General features: G+C 46.1%; 1 protein-coding gene and 2 non-coding genes across 3 annotated transcripts in view; all 3 read right to left on the bottom strand.

The window, feature by feature from the left end:
- The window catches only part of SF3B3 (splicing factor 3b subunit 3), a 27546-nt gene extending 5155 nt beyond the window's left edge, over positions 1 to 22391 (bottom strand). Inside the window, exons 1-18 of the mRNA XM_026034371.1 lie at positions 22067 to 22391; positions 21101 to 21273; positions 20368 to 20509; positions 19222 to 19334; positions 18354 to 18491; positions 16879 to 16982; positions 15709 to 15874; positions 15121 to 15216; positions 14530 to 14602; positions 9160 to 9311; positions 8633 to 8788; positions 8210 to 8365; positions 7538 to 7681; positions 6622 to 6744; positions 4997 to 5151; positions 3676 to 3850; positions 2974 to 3179; positions 1280 to 1436 (exon numbers count right to left, since the gene is read on the bottom strand). Of these exons, the coding sequence (XP_025890156.1) occupies positions 1280 to 1436; positions 2974 to 3179; positions 3676 to 3850; positions 4997 to 5151; positions 6622 to 6744; positions 7538 to 7681; positions 8210 to 8365; positions 8633 to 8788; positions 9160 to 9311; positions 14530 to 14602; positions 15121 to 15216; positions 15709 to 15874; positions 16879 to 16982; positions 18354 to 18491; positions 19222 to 19334; positions 20368 to 20509; positions 21101 to 21273; positions 22067 to 22268 (2631 nt within the window). The 5' untranslated portion in view covers positions 22269 to 22391. The remainder of the gene's footprint in view (positions 1 to 1279; positions 1437 to 2973; positions 3180 to 3675; positions 3851 to 4996; positions 5152 to 6621; positions 6745 to 7537; positions 7682 to 8209; positions 8366 to 8632; positions 8789 to 9159; positions 9312 to 14529; positions 14603 to 15120; positions 15217 to 15708; positions 15875 to 16878; positions 16983 to 18353; positions 18492 to 19221; positions 19335 to 20367; positions 20510 to 21100; positions 21274 to 22066) is intronic.
- On the bottom strand, positions 18960 to 19039 carry LOC112943305. The gene has a single exon (XR_003248546.1). It is a non-coding gene; the product is annotated as a small nucleolar RNA SNORD111 (small nucleolar RNA).
- On the bottom strand, positions 21652 to 21733 carry LOC112943306. The gene has a single exon (XR_003248547.1). It is a non-coding gene; the product is annotated as a small nucleolar RNA SNORD111 (small nucleolar RNA).
- Positions 22392 to 22676: the final 285 nt, after the last annotated feature.

Raw genomic sequence — 22676 nt, forward strand, 5'->3', positions numbered from 1 at the left:
TATCCATAGGATAAGGTATCCATAGGATAAGGTATCCATAGGATAAGGTATCCATAGGATAAGGTATCCATAGGAGAGGCAACAGTGGATCCTCTGTAGGCTTTTCAAGAAGATGCCATACAGGGAACTATTCTGTACATCTTCAATTGTACCTTCCATGGGACTGCTGCAAGAAGCTCACACTGAATGGGCAGCAAAAGGAGGGAAAACCTGTTACTTCAGTTGCTRGTTTTGCTTTATTACCAATAGAAAGATTTTACCCTTTGCTTAAGCCCTTCCAGGTTATCTGTTTTTTTTTTTCCCCCTAAATAGAGGCATGATTCTAGTTCAGCATCTGCCACGGATGCTCTGGAGCTGCTACAGAAGGAAGTCTTCCATCTGAACAATGTTAGTGTGCCCACAGCTATACTCACTCAGGACTGCAAACTCTCCATCACTAATCCAAACGGATCAGCCTCAGTGGAGAAAGCGAATTTGTTGGAGGGTTCCACTTAGAGAGTGTTGTTACTTTTGCTTGCATTGGCTCAGACCAGTTATTTCCAAAGACCAATTCTGTCAATTCCAAGGCGGGTGTTAAYGGCACCAGAAAAGGCTCCGCTCCAGGATAAAACCCACTCATTGCATCAGGGCTGTGGGAAGTGAAGGAAGCCGCAACATTCCTTTCCCTGTGCTCATCTGCTCTAATCTCAGCCATGCTTGAAGCACGTGGGAAGAAAAACAGAATTCCATTTTATCACAGTTTTCCTGAAATCCTCACTAACGCCCTAGGGGCTTGTCAAGTGAGACGGTCACTAGGAGAATAATCCTTTCTACATGCAACCAAGGCAGCACCACAGGAAAGATGACAGCTCACACTGGCTACAGGCATCGTGCCAAGGACCGAGTGCCCAATTTGCTTTGTAAACAAACCTTCAGAGCAGCCTTCTGAGCTCATCTTCCAAAACAGAAACAGAGCTGTGGCTCTCCTCTCCCTGYGACACGAACACTGCTTCTGCCCCCTCACAGTGCCAATTAGATGGGTGAGACTAGAGCTAAGGCAGAGAAGCAGGACTCCTGGGAGAGCTGGGTTCCAATCTCGGCTTGGCCAAAGATGTTGCAAATGAGYTTGGTGGAGGAGGTAACTTGTTTCCTTTGAGATTGCTTCCTGCATGTGTCACACAAGCACAGCCATCTCAGTGAGAGGGCCGCGATGCTACTCTATCCCTGAGGGTGAGGAAACAGCTATCCTCTGCCTGGAGAYGGCCCAGGCATTCCCAACCAAACTGTCTCTCCGTCTCACCTTGTGCAGAAACTCCAGCTTCTCGCCACCGTTCACCAGCTTGTACGTATAGACAAATCCGCCGGCGACCGAGCGCGGGTTCAGAATCAGGTCCTTGGCAACTCCCACCAGCACGTACCAGTCCTCACCAGTATTGGAGAAGCGGCACACAGCCACGCTGGGGACGACAAGGCAGAGTGATGAGCACAGAGAAACCAGGGCCACACAAACACTCCATTATTCTCACAGAATCATGGAATGTTTAAAGTTGGAAGGGACCTCTAGGGATCATCTAGTCCAATCTTCCTGCTCCAGCAGGGACACCCAGAGCACGGGGCACAGGGTGGCAGCCAGGCGGGTTTGAAGACCTCCAGAGAAGGAGCCTCCACAACCTCCCTGGGCAGCCTGTGCCAGGGCTCTGGCACCCTCACAGTCAAGTCCTTCCTCACATGGASATGGAACTGCCTGTGTTGCAGTTTGCACCCACTGCCCCTTGTCCTGTCACTGGCCACCACTGAGAAGAGCTTGGCCCCCTCCTCCCTACATTCCCCCTTCATGTCCTYATGCATGTTAATCACATCCCCTCTCAGTCTTCTCTTCGCCAGAGAAAAYAGGCCCAACTCACTCAGTCTCTCCTCATTCGAGAGATGTTCCAGTCCCTTCATCATCTTTGTTGCCCTCTGCTGGACCCTCTCTAGAAACTCCATGCCCCTCTTATACCGGGGAGCCCAGAATTGCCCCCAATATTCCAGGGATGGCCTCACTAGAGCTGAGTAGAGGGGCAACATCTTCCTGATGCAGCCAGGAGTCCAATGGCCTCCTTGGCCACAAGAGCTCTACTGCCTCATGATTAACTTGGTGTCAACCAGGACTCCCTGGTCCCTCTCCATAGAGCTGCTTTCCAACAGGTCATCCCCTAATCTGTACTGGTGCCTGGGGTTACTCCTCCCCAGTCTGACAGAATGGTTCTCATTAGGTAGAGGTTCAGGAGCTCAACCTTCAAGTATCCAAAGCTTGGTGGACATTTCTGCCTCCCTGCAGAAGGGGCTAAAGCGATTCCTTCGTCCTTCCCTTCTCCCCATAAAAAAAGCTGTTTTCCAAAGGCTGCTCCAATGTGGGTATGTACATACAKCTTTCCTCATCTTTCACTGGAATTTCCTGCCCAGCCAGCCTAGCTCAGCCAGGCTGGAAGCCCTGGACCAAGCAGGAGGCCAGATTCAGYCTTTTGGACCAGCACGACCTAACTCCACCTGCTGAAGCACTTCCCTCTGCTACCCATTACTGTTCTTTACAGTAAATCTGTTGGCCTTTCCCAGACAGTCCCTGCAACRTTTCCTTCCCACTCAGCCCATCCTTGCATGATCTGAGTCCAAGTGAAAGATGACCTAAGTGAAAGACAACAAGTTTTTATGTTTCCAGTTCCCCTATCTATTTTTCTCATCCCACTGTTTTTCCTTCTCTGATGAAGTCCRGCAAGCACATCTGGGGAACTACAGGAGTTCTCAGTGCTACATGCAGAGACAGAGCACAGTGGGAGAGCAAGACAAAAATCCATGGAARAAAAGCCCATGGAAACCACTCTGGGCATTTAAACTCTGTCTTCTGGTAACCTGCTACATTTGGCCTTTGAGTTATGAACAGTTGAGTAAAACAAGACAAAGCACTTAAGTATTATCACGACAGAGATCCTTGCTGCATCTGCCATGGCTTCTTACCTGAAAGCAGCTTCATTCTGCTCCAGTTGGACCAAATCTAACGTATTTCCCTGGATAGGGTTCATCACCCTGATAACAGAGGCCCACTGTCCATTTCCTGCCTTGGGAGCCCCGAAGATGGACTCGGGAAGATTCTCATTCAGAAAGGCTGCGGCCATCTCCGCAGCCAGTTCCCTCTCATCTTCCCCTGCAGCCTCCACCATTTCCTAAGACATAAAGGGTGAGGGGAAAAAAAAATAGATGAGAGGATTTCCTTTCCAGACAGGCTGGGGCAAGGTACTGCCTGTGGGCATAGGAAGCTATTGAATCCTAAGGCTCCTCTGAGCTTATTCCCCAGGAAGGCTCTGAGCACAGCGCTATCTGCSCTTCCCTGCCTGCAAGGAAGTCGTCTGGAAAATTCCTTCTCCAAAGTGACAGTTCTGGGAATGACATAGGGGAAAATGAAGAAAACAACCCACTAAAGTTCCAGCAGCCTCTGTCATGAAAAACACGAAGACTGCTGCATCGGGGATTCAGCCCCAATGAGCGGTTCTTAAACCATAACAACATACAAAGAAAAGAGCATCAGACAGTAATTTCTTCAGAAATTGGGAGAGAATTCAGAAGAGTGGGAGGCCAGATAACACAAAGCCTGCTATTAAGGAGCAACTAACACTGAAGAGCAGGCAGAGCTTGTATACCCGTCCCCACCACCGCCACTACCTCAGCCATTTGCTGCTTTCTCTGGGCTTTGGTGGCCTCAGTGTAAGCGTTGTGGTCCGTCTCGATGATGATCAGGTTGTTGCTCTCGGGATGAATGACAAATTTTCGGGGCGTGTATTGCAAGGGGAAGGCGATCTGGTTGAAGACTGCACCCAGCTTCTCCAGAGCCAAAATCCTGGGGGATAAAGACGTAATGGGTTCAACATAGGGCAAAYGTAACAAAAAGAACAAGACTGGAGCTGAGCTTTAGGTCTGTGAAAACAGTCACTGCTGGAGATGGGTGAAAATCCTTCCTCAGAGCACACGGCGGCTAGCAAATAGTTCTAGGAAGTGGGTACGGGTGTCCCCTATTGTCCTGTGTCCAACTCAGGCACCCACTGCCYCTGGGGTAGCTCCGAGTGCCTGTTGTCCCTTCTGGGCACAACGCTGCGATGCTGAAGCAAGTGCACCCCAAAGAGGAACAAAGAGCACTCTGAAGTGAGAAAGGGCACCTTTGGGGCCACGTCATCCAAACCTAAACGTGACAAGACTTGGTCTGGCAAGTGATCAACTCCTCCTCTGAGGAGCTTTAGTTAGGAGGGTATGAAAAACGCTAGCGCCTGAACGGCCAAGTTCTTGCGACTTGCCAGCTGAGACGCCAGCTCTTCTGGCATGTGGAGACCAAAAACCGCAAGTCTCTCCAGAAAGAAAGACTCCTTCAGAAGCAATGAATGCTACAATATTCTAATGAGGACAGATATGAAAAAAGTGCCTGTTCRAGTACATAAAGCAGAGCTCCTGGATTTGTGTTCCCCTATTATTTTCACTTATCTTTTTATTAAGTGTCGAAGCTGAACTGTAAAAGAGGCAACAAACACGCCACTGTCACGCCTCCGCTTTCTTAAATCACATGCCCTAGTTTCTGCAAAGCCGCCACTGGAGATCATAAACCACAAGATCCTAATACATGACAGGTTCTTAGACGTTAACAACTTTCCTCCCCCCAAAATTTGAGCATTTAAGGACAGCTTGAATTACATTTGTTCCTTAAAACAAGTTTGAAAACACAAATTAGAGCAGCACAGTGCATCCTACTTCTTTTTGACGGCAGGACTATCTTGTGTTGCATTTGTTTTCTGAAACCTGTTCTGGGGCTTGAATTGTGGGGCTCAACTGAACTCTCGAATTTTCTTTACGCATAACCAACTCACCTTGGACATCCTTTAAGTTAAAGGCAAGACACTTGACCTTTCCCTTTTGAATCTCTAGTCATAACTCGGCAGCTCTCCCACTGCCTGGCAGCCCAGCTCAGGAGCATGAAGTGTTGCCCATCAGTTCTTACCTCAGTGTGTTTGTGGAGATGGCCACGATGCCCTCTGGGCACTGCTCTGAAGCAAATCCGGACGCGAACTCCAGGGTTTCATAGGACAAGGGGGTGAGGTGGAAACGAGACTGATAGGAATAGCTGAGCCAGGAGCGGCTCGACATGGCCAGCACCTGGGAAAGACAGGCAGACACGGCAAACTGAATGGCTGCAAATGGGACAAGGTCACTCCCTGCAATACGGAGAGACGGACAGGGCAGCAACTGGACTCTTATGCCCCAGAACTAGGGAAGGCTCATGGGTGGGGAGGGACTCCACACTGCCCAGAGCTTACCTGGGGAAATGCTGCTTGTTTTCCAGAAATACTTTATCTGGAAATCATGCACTGCGCAAAGAGGAACTCTAAGTCACTGTAAAGACAATGGACACTGAGGAACTGTAAAAACTATTTATCTGAAAAAGCCAAGATCAACAAATACTTCCATAGGGTGTTTTTCTTCTTTTTCCCCTGCCTTTCTACAATAATAACCCATTCAAATGGGAACACATCTTTTAAAATAAATATTTACAGCTTTGTCACATTCCCATGCCTTAGCATTGGGCTTTGGGGGTCCTAAAGTAAAACTTATTAAAAAGAAAAGTCCATGGCCTGCTTTCAATCAAGGGAAACAGAAATAAATGGATTTTTAAGCCCTTCAAACTTGAAACATTTGGCCAAATGAACTTCAACACAGCCTCATACTCTGCCCAAGAGATAAAAGCTGAAATCGCACTGAAACATTCACAGGCTTTTCCGAGTCCATTGCTCGCTGGCCATAAGTAGTATACTTTTTTTTTCTCCCCTCTCTCCATTTTGTAGGGCAAGGAAGTGAAACTGGTCTCAAAGATGAAAAGCACTCAGCTATTTTTTGTTTTTTTAAATCCGAGCTGCAGAGCATCTCCCTTCCAAGTTACAGCGGGCCAAGCAGATTGACACCATGTACTGTAAGCTCCAAGCACAGCTCAGATTGGCAGACCCAGGCCCCTAGGTTGGTCGGCAATATTTCTCAACCTTAAAACTGTCATCCAAAAATGAGTCAATCAGGAGGTGGCTGATCTCCCCAGTGGCACATCAGGAGGGCTGCAAATGGCACTGCCGCTGAAATATGTTCTCCCTTCCATGCCAAATCCTGCAAATATTTTCCTTGAACCATGCATGTCAGCTGAGCAACCACTGTTAACACAGAGGAGATGACCATGAGCTGCATCGTCCAGTGGTCAAGGACYAGGAAAACGTTGGCACAGGTGGCTCCTTCAGCCTCTGTGTACCGAGGCAAGCAGGACAAGCTGTTTTAGTCTCTCTCAGCTAAAGAATCTGCCCAGGAGTTTTACACACAGTCCACAGGTCAGATGGGTGCTGGTTCAGAGAACAGCAACACCCGCCGCTTCCGAGGAAGCGAGGGGAATACCAACATGAGCAAGGCTGTTCAAGAAAGAGCAAGCTGCGAGCCAGGCAGCTCCATAATGAAGTCATTCCACTTCCCACCCTTATCCAGAAGGTCCTGCTGGGCTCKAAGGACATGTCTCCTCCCTGCCACCACCAGGAAAGCTGGGACACTCTGAAGGGAGCAGCCCTGCACCCTGGGGGATCTCGCTTTACTCACCGCCTCTTGGCCTTGCATTCGCACTCGGAAGAGTTTCACGGGCCGCGAGCCAAGGTATCTGGTCCTGGTATCGGAAAGATCCCCCGTAACAGGATCCAGGACAGTTCGCAGCAGCACACCGTTCTGARTGTGAGGAAAGCGGAAGGTTTGGTCAGAGCTACAGAGAAGCAAGCCTAACTACAGGCGTTACATTAGTCCAAACAGAAGAGGCAATTCATCAAGCATTACRCGGTTGTTTTCCTGGCATTCGATACAACCTGTTTCTGCCAAGCTCTATCTAAATCRGTGCTTAATGTTAAAAAATTTAATGATTCACATTGAACCTGAAAAACCTGGGGACTGACTCCAGACACTCATCCTTCCCAGTGCAAAGTATTTACCTCCAAAGCCAGTGCTGCTTAAGAAGAATCTGCATTCTGACATCACGGTCGAGGCATGTAAAAAAACCTGGATTGCTCTGATTATTTTCACCACATGTTGGATCGTCAAAATAGTTTTTGGTCAAAGATCACAGAGTTAGCACTGGATACAATAAAAGCTGCACAACAGCAGTTTATTAGAGCACAGCATGTGATTGTGGGCACTCACTTCTTTGATGCTCTGCCCTACAGGCAGTTTGTGAAAAACTAGTCCAAAGCATTTCACCTAGAAATTTTTCAGCCTTGCCCTCTTTCTGGAAGAGGAAACGCAATTTTTGTCCTGCATTAAGTCTGGAAGAATATGCTGTGCTGACACTAGTCCAAAGGCTAGGAATGCAGGAGGAAACTTGCACCTCTGCTAAGTCTCAGAGTGAAYTCCCCATTTACTGCCATTAAGCATTTGTAACTCAGGAAGCTTTACGTTCTTTCACTGCACGCTGACGGAGTCGGTCAGCCCCACATCACCCTGCGATGGGCCTGTCAGCAGCAGCTCTCACCTGCAGCCCGATGTTCAAGTAGAGGAAGCCGATGGAACCCCTCTCCCCCAGCTCATCCTGCTTCTCGGTGCCGCCCATCTCCACGATGCAGAGCGACTCGGGCTGCGCGGGCAGGGCCTGCATGCTCAGCGGCTGCAAACAGTCCTGTTTGTGCCAGAAAAGAGACACCACACCAATCAGCGCTGGCCACAGCTGGAGGGCACTTGCATGGCTTGTAAGGAGCCAAAAAATTCCTCTCGAGATCCCCAGAAAGAAATATTCAGCACTTCCAAACTGTGCTGATAAAATTCACAGTTACTTAGTATTGAGAAACTTGAGCAAAGCTCAGGTTATTTTAGTTTTCCTTTAAATGCTCATTTACTGCAGGTAAAGATGTGACAAGACTGCCGCTAATTTGCCTGCAGACATAGACAGAAATCATGAAGCAGAAAAGTAAGAAGATGACTGAGCCTCTAGGCACAGGTGAGATTAGATAAAACAAAGGAATCTGCTATAGGATGGACTCAAGGGCTACATTTCTACAAAACTCAGCAGAGGAAAAAGAAAACATGCACAGGCTATTCATTCCTGACCACACAGCTAAACAGGGACAGAGTCCCGCTCTGGAGAACCAAACTGAAGATTTCAGGCCAACGGAAGAGGCGGAGAGGCAACATCAAAGCACCTACTCACCGAAGGATCGAGAGAAATTATTCTGACAGTGTTGTCCACCAAGCCAACAGCAAGGAAGCGGGAGCGCTGCTCTCCAGGTGGAACATTGGCCAAGCTCATGCAAACCACGTCAGCCGACATCTCCTTTCTCTCCGTGTACTCGTTCAGTTGTCCTGACTGAGCAAAAACAACCCAAAAAAACCACTAGAAATTATTACCTCAAAACCAGGGAAAACCAGCTTGAGACAGCTCTTTTAAGCCTCTCCCACTCTGTTTCTCAAGATCTTGTCTCTCCTTTTCAATTAGCCATTAGCTCAACTAAATCACACAGTCACAGTGCGGACAGGCAGGACATACAGAAACCTCTCCTGCAGGTCCAAGGATCAGTCTCTAGCCTGTTCTGCCTCGCTCTTCTGGAATCATTTATGTCACTAACACACATACCGGGTCCATCTCAAAGTAAACCAGCTCTCCTCCAGTCAGGGCTATCACCACTTGTCTCTGGTTCACGGCACACTTCACAATGGTTTTCTTCCCTGGTGTTTTCCATTCGTTTACCCTCTTATCTGCTCGGATGTGCCGGATGCCATCTGGATAAACCTAGAGGAGAAAAGGTCGTGCGTGAATTCCTGTATTTACCAGCCCATTAAAAGTCCCATCTTGTTTATGATCCTGACACAGAAGGACCAAATGGAAATGTCACTCAGCCACAACGCAGTGCTGAGCTATGAGTTATAACACGAGCTAAACGAGGACAAAGCCACTTGCCACCTGCAAGTGTCACAACTTCGAACTGCTGAGTTCTCACTGAAGCACAGGACCATCTTCMGGTGGTCCGGCTTCATTAGCAAGACATAAAAGGAGTGAGCCTGAGTAAGTGGCATTTGCCACCAATCCACAGCTGTTGGCGTGACAGCAGCAAGCAGGAAGTGGCAAACAGGAGCAGACACATCAAGAATGCTGTTCCTTACCTGCACCAAAGCATCATCGCCAAGAAGAGAGCAGGACAATGTGGGCGTAGTACCCAGGAAGCCAGAGTCCGTCACTTCTTCTACAGTCTCTCCGATGGACAGCACCAGCGTGGCGTTTACGAAGGACACAATGATATAGGCATCAAACTCATCTGGTCAAAGGAAACAGTGAAAAAAGGCTTTAGGTTACACAACTGTCAAGTGTCCCAACCAAATCTGGAGCCTCACAGATGCTTAGCAGTTACTCCTCAGCAGAATTCCAGTGATAATTACATCTGCCAGCAATATTATGCAAGTTCATTCCAGGACACACTGCACAAAAGCCAACCACTGCTAGACTCCAAACAGTGCAACACCGAGCCAGGGGATCAGAGCACGGTCCAGATACAGCATCAACTCATGACATTCTGGGTTCTGGCAACAACATTCCTGGTTTTTTAGTGATAGCAAGAGGTTCAGAAACATTCAAGACATTGGTCCTACCCTGACACAAGGAACTGCGTCCTGATTTAACACCCAAAGTGGCCAAATGCAACTGTCTGCTCCAGTACCTTGAAACTCACAGGACTTACGTGCAGAAACCACCCATGGGTCCCTGGCTTTGCAGGGCCACCCATCTGGTRCCCAGGCATTTAGTGGCTGCAGTGAGCTGCACCAGGAACAACAGCTCAGGACCAGCCTGCTCTGCCTTCATTCACAAGTCAGACTGTCCTACGTGCACAAAGCCACTCTTGCAGACCCCCAGGAGGGTGCAGAAGCTGTGTGTTTTTAAGACAAAGTAAATATTAACCTTTACTTTGACTGGAGTGACAGTTATTTCACTTCCAGTGCCAGATTCTCCCAAAGGCGACAGCTATAGGCACAGGAGCTTGTGGTTGGATGAACTCTGCTAACCATAACCAGTGGAAGGGCTCACACGGAAATATGGAAAGACGGGAAGCAGGACTGGATAAAGGGAATGCCTCTCTCTACGGTGGTCCATGTCCCCTTGGCAGAAAGTATCAGGCACTGAAGAGGAGGAGAAGGGAGCCTCATTAAGATAGAATAATAATAATTWWAAAAAAATATATAACAGAAGCAAGGAAGCCTGCTGGGAAATGGAGCCAGGAGTCTCAGCGGAGTAGTAATAGCGCCTCAGTCAAGCAACATGACCCTGCTGATGCTGTTATGCAAGCACTGCTTCCTGAAAAGGAGAAACTCCCCAGTTTAACTGCTTCGACCCAGAGCTCAGACTTAAGCACCGCAGCACAGGGGTGAGAGCTGAACAGAGCCATCACGTTACCAACCCTCCAGCAGAGCCGTCCCACAATCAGCACGTGTGGGATATAAGGAAAATGAGTAACAAATTTCTACACAGATAGAAACCCAAAGAACTCTTCCGGGGATGAAGAGGGGATGCTAGCAAATACCACAAAACAGCTTTCATGAAGCTGAAGTGGGTTAACTGAAACAAATGCTTCCCAGAGCTGATCCTTTCCATACCCACCCTGCTTGGAGAGAGGCTCTGCCAAACTTGCTGTGTCACACTTAGAATAGGAAGTTCTTACGTGGAGGAGAAAATATGCAAGTTTAGGGAAAAAAAAACAAAAACAAACAAAAAACCCCCAACCTCTCTCCAACATCTGGACCACAGGCCACAATTCTGATCAGCCGGAAGAGCTTAATGTAATTAAAACCATTAATGTAATTAAAACCATTCCAATAGTGGCCTATGGCATGAACTCCATTACTAGTTTAAGCGGCTGTAGGCTAAACCTGCACCATGGTTCATATGCAGGCAGGCCTTCCCACTTGGGAGATCAGAACGCAAAATCTCAACCCGGACATGCAAACTGACTCGTAAGGCCAACTATTTAAACACTTGGCAGGACAACCTCTCTAATGTAACAGCAGATGGTAAGAGCTCAGTAGAGCATTCACCATTACACACTGCTCGTTTCCTGCACTCAATTAAGAGCTCCCCCTGAAAGCTGCCTGCTATTTCCAGCAGAAGGCTACGAGAATTCTTCAGCTGCTTTTAAAATAAATTCTAGTAGTTCACTGCCCGAGCCCTTAATTCATAAATCCGGAGCCCTTAATTCATAAATATCCTGCCGACAGGATGTGCTAAAAATTCCTTTTCAGAGGAGATAGTTGTTTTCCAGACTTCTTGAGAGCTGCTGCCTGTCTCCCTGGGGGCTGTCATTCCCATGATAATCCAGCACCTCCCAGCTGGAGGCTTAGCCATGTGATTTGGAGCAGGACAAAGAACTCCCATTTGAAAGCAAAACAGATGCCCTTAGTTCTGCTTGGAAAACTCATTCCTACCTCTTAATACTTTTAGCTCTTGCTTTTCACCAACTTAGTTKTATCAGAGCGTGCTTTTAACTCGGCATCAACAATACTGACAAGTGCATTTTCGCTTGAAGTCTAGTAGTGCTGCCTAGTGCCTCTCTGCTGGAGCCTTTCAAATAAAGGGTTTGATTTAGCAGAATGGAGTGAATAAGACGCATTCATCTAGATTCCAACAATACAATTTTGCTTTAGAAAATATAACAGCCAAGCTTTAAACTAAGGGGMCCAAATCCCTGGGGCACACTGAGAAGTATTCCCAGCTAGCAAAAGGAAAGACCTATCTATTTTAACATCAAAAGCTAYCTGCTTAGCTCTGCACAAGCCCAACCATAACACCATACTGCCCACACTGTGGAACCGACAGACACTATTTTGTATGCAGACACAAAACTTATTCCTGTCGCAACTGCTCCGCTTAGCTGCTTSCAGCACAGGGAGCTGCAGAGAGAGACATGTGAATGACTCCAAACAATCATAGCTCCACTCATTTTCTTAGATCTTCATCACAAGCTTTCTGTAGCTTCACAGACCCATCATGATCAGTCATGAAAGCGCCACTTTGCAGTCCATGCACTATACACAACTGTCCTTTTTGTTACCTGTCACAAATTCGGCGAGTTCACTCATTACAATTCCATTTTTAAGGCAGTCCTACCTGACTGCATTTTCACATGCTCCACAGCATTTGAGTTTGCACTGATATGAACACAGTCACCACTAGCTCAGATGGATTCAGCGAACCAACAGATGAGCAATGACAAAACCTGACAAGATGACAGCATATTTTCCTGGGTTTCTGTTTACTATTTCATGGAGAACTCTGCGGCCATGACTCACTGCACACTGCTTTTCAAGCAGGAGTGCCAGGCAGTGACTAGAGGCTGCTAAGCCTCAGCTCGTGTACCTCCACAGCAGTGTGCACACCGTCACCAGGCTTCCCACATCTCAATCTTCAACTGTAGAAGTGCTTAGTTTGTCTCCCAAGCTCTTCTATGTGATGGACGTGCTCATCACATACCCCCAGGGCAACCCCCGGACAGCAATCCCTACAGATGCTCGCAGTGCACTTGATCCTTGTCTCTTGGAAGGCTGTACAAAACAGGTTGGAGTCAACTCGAGAAGGGAGTTGAAAATATCCTTGAACACCTCCATTGTTAAGAAAAAAAAAAAAAGAAGAAAAAGGACTCTTCTGAAGAGACATCCTCAATTAGCTTGTTTCCTAAAAGCTCTTGAAGTGGAATGGGGGTTGCTTTCTATTCCTCAGCTCCTGAAGGACAATGCAAACAATCTGCAACTACACAACAGCTTCTGGAATCCATTTAGTGGAAAGCTCAGCCTAAAAGGAGCCCTGTGAGCTCGGGATTCTCTGTGGGTAACCTGGGGGACAGCACAGTAGCCCCTAGCAGTAGGTACACACCTGTGGTGATCAGCACCTCCACCACCAGCCACCTGTGGAAGAGAAAAAGAGGCTTGGTATTGGTAGTGTGTATCACCACATACCAGCCAGGGTTAGTATTTGCTCTGAGGGCTGCAAATCTGTATGTGTCTTACAGGGACCTCGCAGCACGAGGCATCCATGCAGAGCCAGACGACCCGATGCTGCCAACTGAACACTCAAGAAACGGCGCTCGGGCAGTTTCAAARTCAGATATATGTTTGAAAGTGCTCTGGAGTCTTTCTGGGTAAGACCTGTTAAAAACGGCTTCAGAAGTCAGACTTGGGCATCGCTTAGACATGATTTTAAGCTATGTTTGAAAAGTGGTATGGCTGTCACCTACAGATTCTAGCCTTTGCAAGCAGAAGACAGAAGATATTCATGCTGAAAACTGGGTAATTTTGTATTAGGGAGGAGAAAAAAAATTAAGAAAAAAAGCAGTGAGATAGGTCTTTATGTAGATTAGCAGTAGTTCTCCATTTCCTGAAAATAGAAAATGATCCTCTGACGGGCCACTCAGAAAACATTTGAAACTATAAACAAAGGTGATGCCAGAAACCTCCATCTCTCAGAGGAAATGAATGTTACCAACTCATTTTCCAGACGACTGGAGCATGGGTTTGTTCAGGCTGTACAAGAATTTCACAACACGGGGACGGGGCTTGAAGGCACCTCTCGGATGACAAGGTAAATTCCACAACCGTGTCCGGAAATCCCACGGGGCTCCTGGCTCACTGGAGGACATCCTACTCTCTAAGCCTGCTTAAACAAGATGCCGTGTCACTACGACAGGCTAACCTGGCTGACACTTCTACAGCCAGGCCTCGAAACCACAGTACTATTTTTTACCAAGTGCTGCCGCAAAAATAATCATAGAGGCAGTAATGAAGAACCAGAATAGCTTCATTTCAGGCGTTACAGGGCTATCTGAGGAACTCTCCCATCCACGAGGATGGCAGGACAGAGGATTATACTTCCTCTTAGGCTTTAGCAAGACAAACCCATTGTTGCAGATCAGGATGGGGAAAAAAAATAAGCACATTCTGCCTATTTCAAATCTTAACCTTCCTGGATTTAGCAGCATCTTAAACACTGAGTTTTTCAATAGGAAGTGTCTCCTAGCCCAAGTAGGATGTCTTCCTTGCAGCTATGCATGGAGGAAAGTGAGAAAACATTCATCTGCTGCCAATTTGCTTGTCTTTGTTCCCTGACTTGAATACCACTCTTTCCCGAGGAGTTGACGTGTGTGTGTCTGCTGACAACTGCGGCCAAGAGCACTCCTGACAAAAGCACAATCAGCGTCTACTGATGCTAGAGCAAGAACCTATGGCAACTGGGSTAAGAAGATGGGCGGCTTCAGGCTGGAAACACACATGTGATGGGGCACACTGGGTGACAGACACAGCTGCAGGCAGATGCTCCTTGGTCRAAGAGTCCGTTGACAATTTTAGGGGAGCAGAAGGTGATTTTTAAATACAAACTAGAGGTTACTGATTCAGATCAGAACTTCGAGGGACAGCAGACGCACACATCATGCTCTCTTATCTCCCTGAGCAAAAGAAATGTTATTACCCCTCTGTGCTTTGGGAAATGCTGCATACCTTCAACATGTCTCCTCACAGTCCATACAGCATTGGGGTTACCGGGCAGCTCCGAGACAGCCATTTCAGACACCTAAGACAAAACAAAAACAGAYTCTTTTCAAAAAGGCTGTTAAGATGAGAATTTATTGCAATAAATCATTGAACAATCACTAGTAAGTACCCTACAAAACCAGTCAGGAAAGCTAACAAATCCTTAATTACGATGCTCTCTCCCCATGCCAGATGGGCTGTGGGGTGGAATATGCTCATCATGTAGGTTATAATGTCTCATATTAAAGCTCCGGATGATCAGCTTTAAAATAAGCTTAACCACTGCCAGGAGATCAGCAGCTGCAGACACCTGGAACGTTCCAACTCACACTCAAACTACAGAGGAGCCCAAATGCATCTGCTTATGAACAAAAAAGCCTTCAAGACTGAGAGCAAGCAGCAAAACTCTCGTATTTTCAGGAAGAAATAAACACCTGCAGAAAGATGCTCTTCCCAGACTAGAATCTCCCCTTCACTTCAGCACTCTTATTTCAAGGATTTTCTTGCATTATTCCCCCTGCCTACAAAGYTGTTTTCGCAAAGCACTGGAAGTCTTACCTCAAGTCCATGTCTCAGAACCCTCAGAGATGAGCGGGGTCCCCGACCACAGGCCACATACAACTGAGGGGTGTCTTCATTGGCCAAATCCGCTATCTATGTAGAGAAACAGTGCCAAACAACACCCAATTGAAAATAAACCCAAGCTTTATACGTTGTTATTGTGTTTAAATTCAATCATTCTTCACTTAAAACAGGGAACTGCCACAGCATGTGCCATCTGCTGCACTGAAATAATGGCAAAATTTAACYAAATTTTCTGCAGAATAGACATAGGCCTGGTCTAACAGCAAGCAAAGGATGAGCACAGGACTGCTGCCTGTGCACAGGACTTCCGGATACATGTTTACTGTCACAGCAACCAAGGGATGCCAGGCCTGGTACCAGCCTTAAGTAACTGCCTGAGATTCAGCAGACTTGCTTTTCTATCAGCATTTAGTACAATGCAGTAATTCTGGAAACCCAGGACAATGTTGCTCTGCTGACATGGCTTATGCTCCACAGAAAAGTGGAGATAAAAATCATCTACTTATTAATTGCTCTGTTAAGTGAGAAAGATTTCTTGTCTGGGTGAATGGGACAACATACCTGACAGCACAGAATAGGAGACAAACTGTCCAGTTCATCCACCAGCACCAGGTTCTTGAGAGGTCGTGGCTGGAAAAAGAAGGTATCTCCTTCCTCAAGGGGCATGGCAGAAGAGAACTCTGGTTCCTCGTCATCGTCACCCAGGTGAGCTATCTGGTACAGGTAACTTCAGACCAAAAAGCAAGAGGATGTTTAGTGCAAAGCTCACAAAGCCTTCTCTAAGTTAGGCTTAGCCAAGTATTTGAGGGGTCTAGGGGAGATAGAGGATCCTTCCCTCTGTTGTACAGTTATTAAAATTTAGTCTTGAGGATCAGTGTCTTAGACATCTTAACCAGATAAGATGTCTGCAAGAAAAATCAGAGTTTTCTCATGGTAGCCAGGACTTTCAGGGTTTGCTCTGTTTACCCTTGAGCCTTTGGRATTTTCTCATGTTAGAATCAAAGCACTAATTGATGGGTGAAGCAAAGAGCAGAACCTGTGGCTAAGGCTCCAGTTCCACAGTTGTTTTATGGGACTGCTCTCACCTCATTACTTTTAAACACCTTCCTATTCCGTTGTGTCAGTGTAAATATTACAATCAACAAGTTAAACATGAGTGAAAGAGGAAAAAAAGTGATTTACTTCCTGTTTTTAATAAAACTCAAGCAACGAGGATTTCTAAAACTTGGTTTATGCAACTGAATTTAGACTCTAGCAAACTGTCTGGAGCTCCCCCAGGTGGCTGGCTCTGCAGAGAAGTTCTAAAAACAGTACTGATTTTCGTGCAAGCAAATCCCACATTTGCACCTGTTAAATCACACTCAGGGGCATACAAACCCATTTTCAGGCCACAGCGTTTTGAATGACTATGTAATACATATGAAAGTTCAAGTAAAGGCAGTTCAAACTCGTTTAAACACAATGCAATCGATGTGGTTTGGAAACTCCAAGAAATGCAAGGTTTCAAACCCTCCAGAAYCTATTAAGCCAAGCATGGGATCTTTTGTTCCAAGAAAATTCCCCATTCAGTCACAATCTAAGCCAATTGTTGTGCTCAAACCACGTGAGCAAAGCAATAATTCAATCAGTAAAACACAGGTTGTCTTTGAGTAAGGTCACAGGTCAGTTTGCAGTTGTGAACAGAACTTGTTGGAATGCAGGGGAAACACTCTAGTAAAGTTGTTTACTCACTGGTTTCCAAATTCAGATGCCACAAACAGAAACCCTGTCTTCAGCACACACATGGCAGCAGCTACAGGAACAGTGTCAAAGTATTTCAGTCGAATCTCTGTTACCTGAAAATGGCCAAAAGAGAAGTGTTTATAACTGGCAATGTAAATGCTAGATCACTGCATATGTGATTTAGTAAGAACAGTTTCCTAAAAATAATCYCCAAAAGTTTCACGCACAATCTCACCATAACTTTGTGTTATGAAATCCAACAGATTTCCCCGAAAACATAAGTTAGGATTTCTTTAATTTACGTCTTTCTGGGTTTTTTTTGAAATACTGAGTCAGTGTGAAGAAACAGCTAGGAAAATCGCAAGCTCTCTTCAAGAGAGAAGAAATCCTCTTCGGTTCATCACTACCACCTAATTCCTAGATGTGAAAAAAAAGTAAAACTCATTCTGAGAAAATTGCTACATTTGATACAGTCAAAACAACTCTTGCTGGAATGTCCAAGATCAATATGAAGTCACTTGAAGATGCTACACTTTTAATATTCGTGTCAAATTTGCCATAGAATCATAGAATGTTCAAGGTTGGAAGGGACCTCTAGAGATCATCTAGTCCAACCTTCCTGCTCCAGCAGGGACACCCAGAGCGTGTGGCACAGGGTGGCATCCAGGCGGGTTCTGAAGACTTCCAGAGAAGGAGACTCCACAACCTCCCTGGGCAGCCTGTGCCAGGGCTCTGGCACCCTCACAGTAAAGAAGTTCTTCCTCAGATGGAGATGGAACTTCCTGTGTTGCAGCTTACACCCATTGCCCCTTGTCCTATCGCTGGCCACCACCAATGAGAAGAGCCTGGCCCCTTCCTCCCTACATTCCCCCTTCATGAACTTATACATGTTAATCATACCCCCTCTCAGCCTTCTCTTCTCCAAGCCTCAGTGAGGCCCAACTCACTCAGTCTCTCCTCATATGAGAGATGTTCCAGTCCCTTCATCATCTTAGTTGCTCTCTGCTGGACCCTCTCTAGGAGCTCCGTGTTCCTCTTATACTGGGGAGCTCAGAACTGCACACAGAACTCCAGGTGCGGCCTCACCAGAGCTCAGTAGAAGGGCAGAATCACCTCCCTTGACCTGCTGGTCGTGTTTAGATGAAGAACTTGCAATCACTATTGATCAAAAAACTCTGCTAGTTCTCTGCAGCACAGCTTTCTTTTTATTGCAAAATACTAGGCCAAGCAGCAGAAAGTCACTTCAAGTCATGAGATTAGTCCTACCAAGACAGTTACATGAAATCAAAAACAAAATAACAGGTTGGACTAGATGATCTCTAGAGGTCCCTTCCAACCTTAACCATTCTGTGATAACAAAAAACAACAGAAACCCCAAATACCACCACTAGTAAATATTCAGTAAGAGATGGAAAGCAGTTCCTGTGAACATCTCAAATTAATTGTAAAACACTTAATTGGGTTCCTCTTCAGCTGATGCTTACCATGTCTTCATCAGTCTCGAGYGTAATTTTGAAGATGTCTCCCTGCTCTGTCTGGGCCAAGAAGAAAAACATCGATTTGGTCTTATGTGTAGCAGAGCAGACAAAAATCATCCCTCTCTCTGGATCATCCAAGTCATTCTGTCACGAGAGAAAATGGGGATCATTGGTGGAAAAGACTTACCCAGCAAGTACACACGTATTCTCACCAAGTGAAGCATTTCCATTTCACAGGTGTCTAAGAGTATGTGAAGAGGCTTTCAGCTGAAAGCTCATCCCCTTTGTCACACTGGGAATACCCTGGCTACATCTTTGCCCCAGGGAGAAATATGTTTCTAAGACCCCAGGTTTATACATTCCTCTCCAACTTCTTTCCCCTGCTTCCCCAGCGGGCTCTCGTACATGCAAACTAACCACAGGAGGAGAGGGCTGCAATCCAAACAAAGCTGCTTCTTAGCACCTGGCCTACAGTGGTGCCTCAAGCTAAAAGACACAACAGTGAGGGAGGAGGAGGCAGCATGAGATASAACAGGGCAGCTACCAAACTCACCTGCGTGCATGATGGCAACCACAACTTGCTGCCTCTGGCAACCCTAATACTGCCAGGCTGCGCCTGATCAGAGTCACTGGACTATCTCCAGCATAAATCTCAGAGAAGAGACATGAATCAAACTCATCATTTCAGGCTACACTTACCCTCGCCTTGCCTCACATGAGGGGAATGCAGCCTCTAAGATAGATGAGCCTCCACTCGGGGCAGACAGGCTTTTCCCTCAATGATGCCTTCAACTCCAAAGCAGCAAATATCAAGTATCTGTTTAGCACCAGCAAAAATAACTTTCAAATGAGGTAAGAATGCCAAAATTCTCACCCGTCTCCTGGGAATTGGACATCTGATATCAGGCTGGTCACCAAAGTTTTTATASGTAATATAGTTTTCAGAACAAATCAGCACACCGCTAGGGCCATCAGAGCCACCAGGAACTGAAACACAGCAAAGAAGCATTTCTGTAAGAACAGCCCTTACCACCACGTGACTGCTGTTGGCAACACATTTGATTTCTTTAGAACAGTTTCTATTACTCTGCACCTCCCTACATATACGTATCTGCCCTTACTGAAGAAGGCAAATGCTCTAAGTGCAACATTTTGTGCCATAGTAAGGGGGCAGCACCGTAATTAAGATCAGGAAGTAAGGGGGCAAGAAGGAGGAAAAGGAAATACAATTTGTTTGTTTCATACCTTATTTTTGTAAAGAAAGATAACAGAAAGCTATGACATGCCTGAAACACATTATTAACAACCTGTCAGTTGAATACAACCTTTGGATTCCTGGCATGTTTGCTTACTGTCAAAAAAAAATATCAGATTTTTTTGAACACATCTCTCATTTCCAAAATATGTTTCTGAAAATGCTTCTGTTGATGTTCAAGCATAATAGGGGGATATCAGCACAACTGTGGCACTGATCAGACCTAGTGCCACAGTATCTGTGTCTGAGAGCTGCCCAGAGAAGAGGCAGGAATGGGACAAGCTTACAGGGATTCCCTTGCTCCTGGCTTCCATTTACCTGAGAAATTAAAAATGCAGTTTACAAGTTTTCCAAACCAATGACAGTAGCTTTGCATCCAACTCTTGTGATTTGAGTCCATGAATCCACTTTTCAAACACATATAAACTTCTGGCATCTTAGCTTAAGAGTAGCACAGTGTTACATGTGCCTTACATAAAAACACATTCTTTTCAATTTATCACCAGTTAATTAAACTACTGCTTAACACCTCCAGCTTCTGATCAATGAGAGACTTCAGGATACATCTCTAAGAGATGTAGGGCACTCCCCAAGGTGCAACCTGCAGCTGACTCCAAGCTGAATTAATTCATACTAATAGCTCAGGCTATTAGTATGAACGGAGACAACTCATAATAGTTACAACCTATCGATGCTGCTTCTCTGGGGAATCGGAATTGTCAGTAGATCTGCAAAAAATTAATTTAGTGCTGGGGCAGGCAGTACCTGTTATAAGGAAGTTGCCATGCTCTTCCAAGGGCTCACTGTATTTCCTAACCACGTGGTTCAAACCCAAGTCCAGTTCATAAAACGTCAAGGTCTGCTGCGTGTTGGCTGCTGCTTCTCCCGTTGGATCATTGTCTGCTTCCTAAAACCACAGCACACCAGTATTTCATTTAAGCCAATGACGGCATCCATTTATGTGGATAAAATTCCCTTGGACTTAAAAAATGTCAGGAATGTATAACCAAAAAAAGTAGCATTTAAAAGGACATTCAGAATATGTATCTTACAACTACACAAGGCAAGGCAAACAAACTCCAAACAAAGTAAAACTCCCTMCTTAAAATTTAGACAGTATTTTAAAAAAGGGAAGGTTCTTGTTTAATTGTCACTCAATTAAAGCATGAGAAGAAGGCTTTCTTTCTTGAAAATCACTGCAGAGGCAAAGCCAATGCATCAGGAAAGAGTTTTTAATAATGTTAGCGTGAAATCAAAAATAAGCACAGAAAACGATTCAAATAAAGTAAGAAAGTACATTTACAGCTGAACAGCACTAAATGAAGAATCACCAAGACAAAGAGAGAATCTCCTGATCTGACTGAAGGGATGGCCAAAAGCTGGCCAGCTGAACGAATGAGGATTACATTATGGTAAACCTTCCCTGCCTCCACTGAAAGATCAGGTCAAAGAAGAGGAAAGACCAAATGACAGAAAAAAAAACACAAGTTCCCCTCACCTCATAGTCCATTTCCAGACATGCAAACATTGGGTTTTCAAACCCTACATCAACTCCCACCACATGGTAGACCAAAGTATTGGCCTTGTGGGCTTCCAGAGGGGAGGAAATGGTGAGGCGAGCGGCAGCGTCTCTGTTCAGGATGTACACCAACTTCTGCTTCTCAATGGCACCTGCAAGAAGAGGGCAGCAATGGCTGGGATGAGCTGGGCATCCTCCTGATGACAAAAGCAAAGGATGCCAGCCTCAAACTGGCTATCCATCTGAACGGCATAAACACAACTGTGCTACCTTCTCATCAAGAAAAATGTGATTAGATAAAAAGAAAAAAAAGCAGTTATATCCAACACAGACCTTTAAACTACTTATAAGCTCCTGCTCTCAGCGCTRACGGAAGCAATGTCACAGGCAGGCAGCTCTGGTACGCACTGGCAGTCACGGTTCTCACTCTCATGCTGCTGCTCATCATCTGCTGGCAATTTTTGGTATTGAACCAAGTCACCAAGAGGCTAAATCTTATAAAAAAAYATAACCCAGCTGTTCTATCTGCAAAGCCTGATCAGAAATGCTTTTAGCTCTCTCCACAATATACCTCAGAGAAGAGACATGAATTCACACCATCATTTCAGGCCTTGAAAGCTGAATGACTCTGCTGCAGCACAAATGCCCTCAGTCTTGCATGTTCTTCCAGACCTCATGATTCAGGGGGCTGCTCACTACCAGGCAGGCAGGTTCGTTTCCAAATTGCTTCRCATTTAGCACTAAAACTCGCCTGTGCAACTCCAGCAGCAGCAAACTTCTCTGTTTTCTCCTTAACATGTCTCATATCCCAGCAAAGTGTCAGAGAAGAAACTCGTAATTACACCTGGCAGAAACCAGCTTCAAAACAAATACCCCCAAGACCGTAAACACACAAAACCCCCAAAACCGCCATGAGAAACGCCCAAGCTCACAAATGGGACTTACTGATCATCACAGCACGGCCCTTTGGATCTACGGCCAAGTACTGGCCAGGAACAATCCGTCGACAGCCACTCTTGCCAAAGGTCTCCTGGTGAATCTTTTCGAAGACGTTTTTGGAGGGCTGGTACTCCAGGATTACGATGCGGCCCGAGTCACTGCCCACCACGATGTAGTCCTTGGTGCCCCCTGTGAGCCGGAAGGCCATGAGGGAGCGAATGACCCCGAACACTTCCACTGTGAGCAAGGTGTGCACCTTGCCCGTGTTGGGGTCTGGGCGAAGTAACTCCAGGATCTTGCCCCGGGAGACAACAATTTCTTGCTGCTTGGTTCCTAAAGAACCCAAAACGAACAACAAGGTTAGCAGTAGCACAGAGACAGAAGTGATTTCAGAGAGCATTGTAAGTAGAAAACTTCCTGCTACAAGCTTTTTATTATTATCGAAAAGTTGAGACAACTTTAAGCCACATTACATATCGCCATCCCCGTGAGTGCAGTGTTATTTTAGGAGATCAGGAGACTGAACTGCAAGTTAAACTCAAACACGGCCCAACCAAACCCCTCTTGATCTTCCACAACGTCCACGGAAGGAAGATATGCACTGAAGAGCAAAAGA

Source organism: Nothoprocta perdicaria, unplaced genomic scaffold, assembly GCF_003342845.1.
Source record: "Nothoprocta perdicaria isolate Ctin4 unplaced genomic scaffold, notPer1 scaffold_143, whole genome shotgun sequence".
Taxonomy (NCBI): Eukaryota; Metazoa; Chordata; class Aves; order Tinamiformes; family Tinamidae; genus Nothoprocta; species Nothoprocta perdicaria.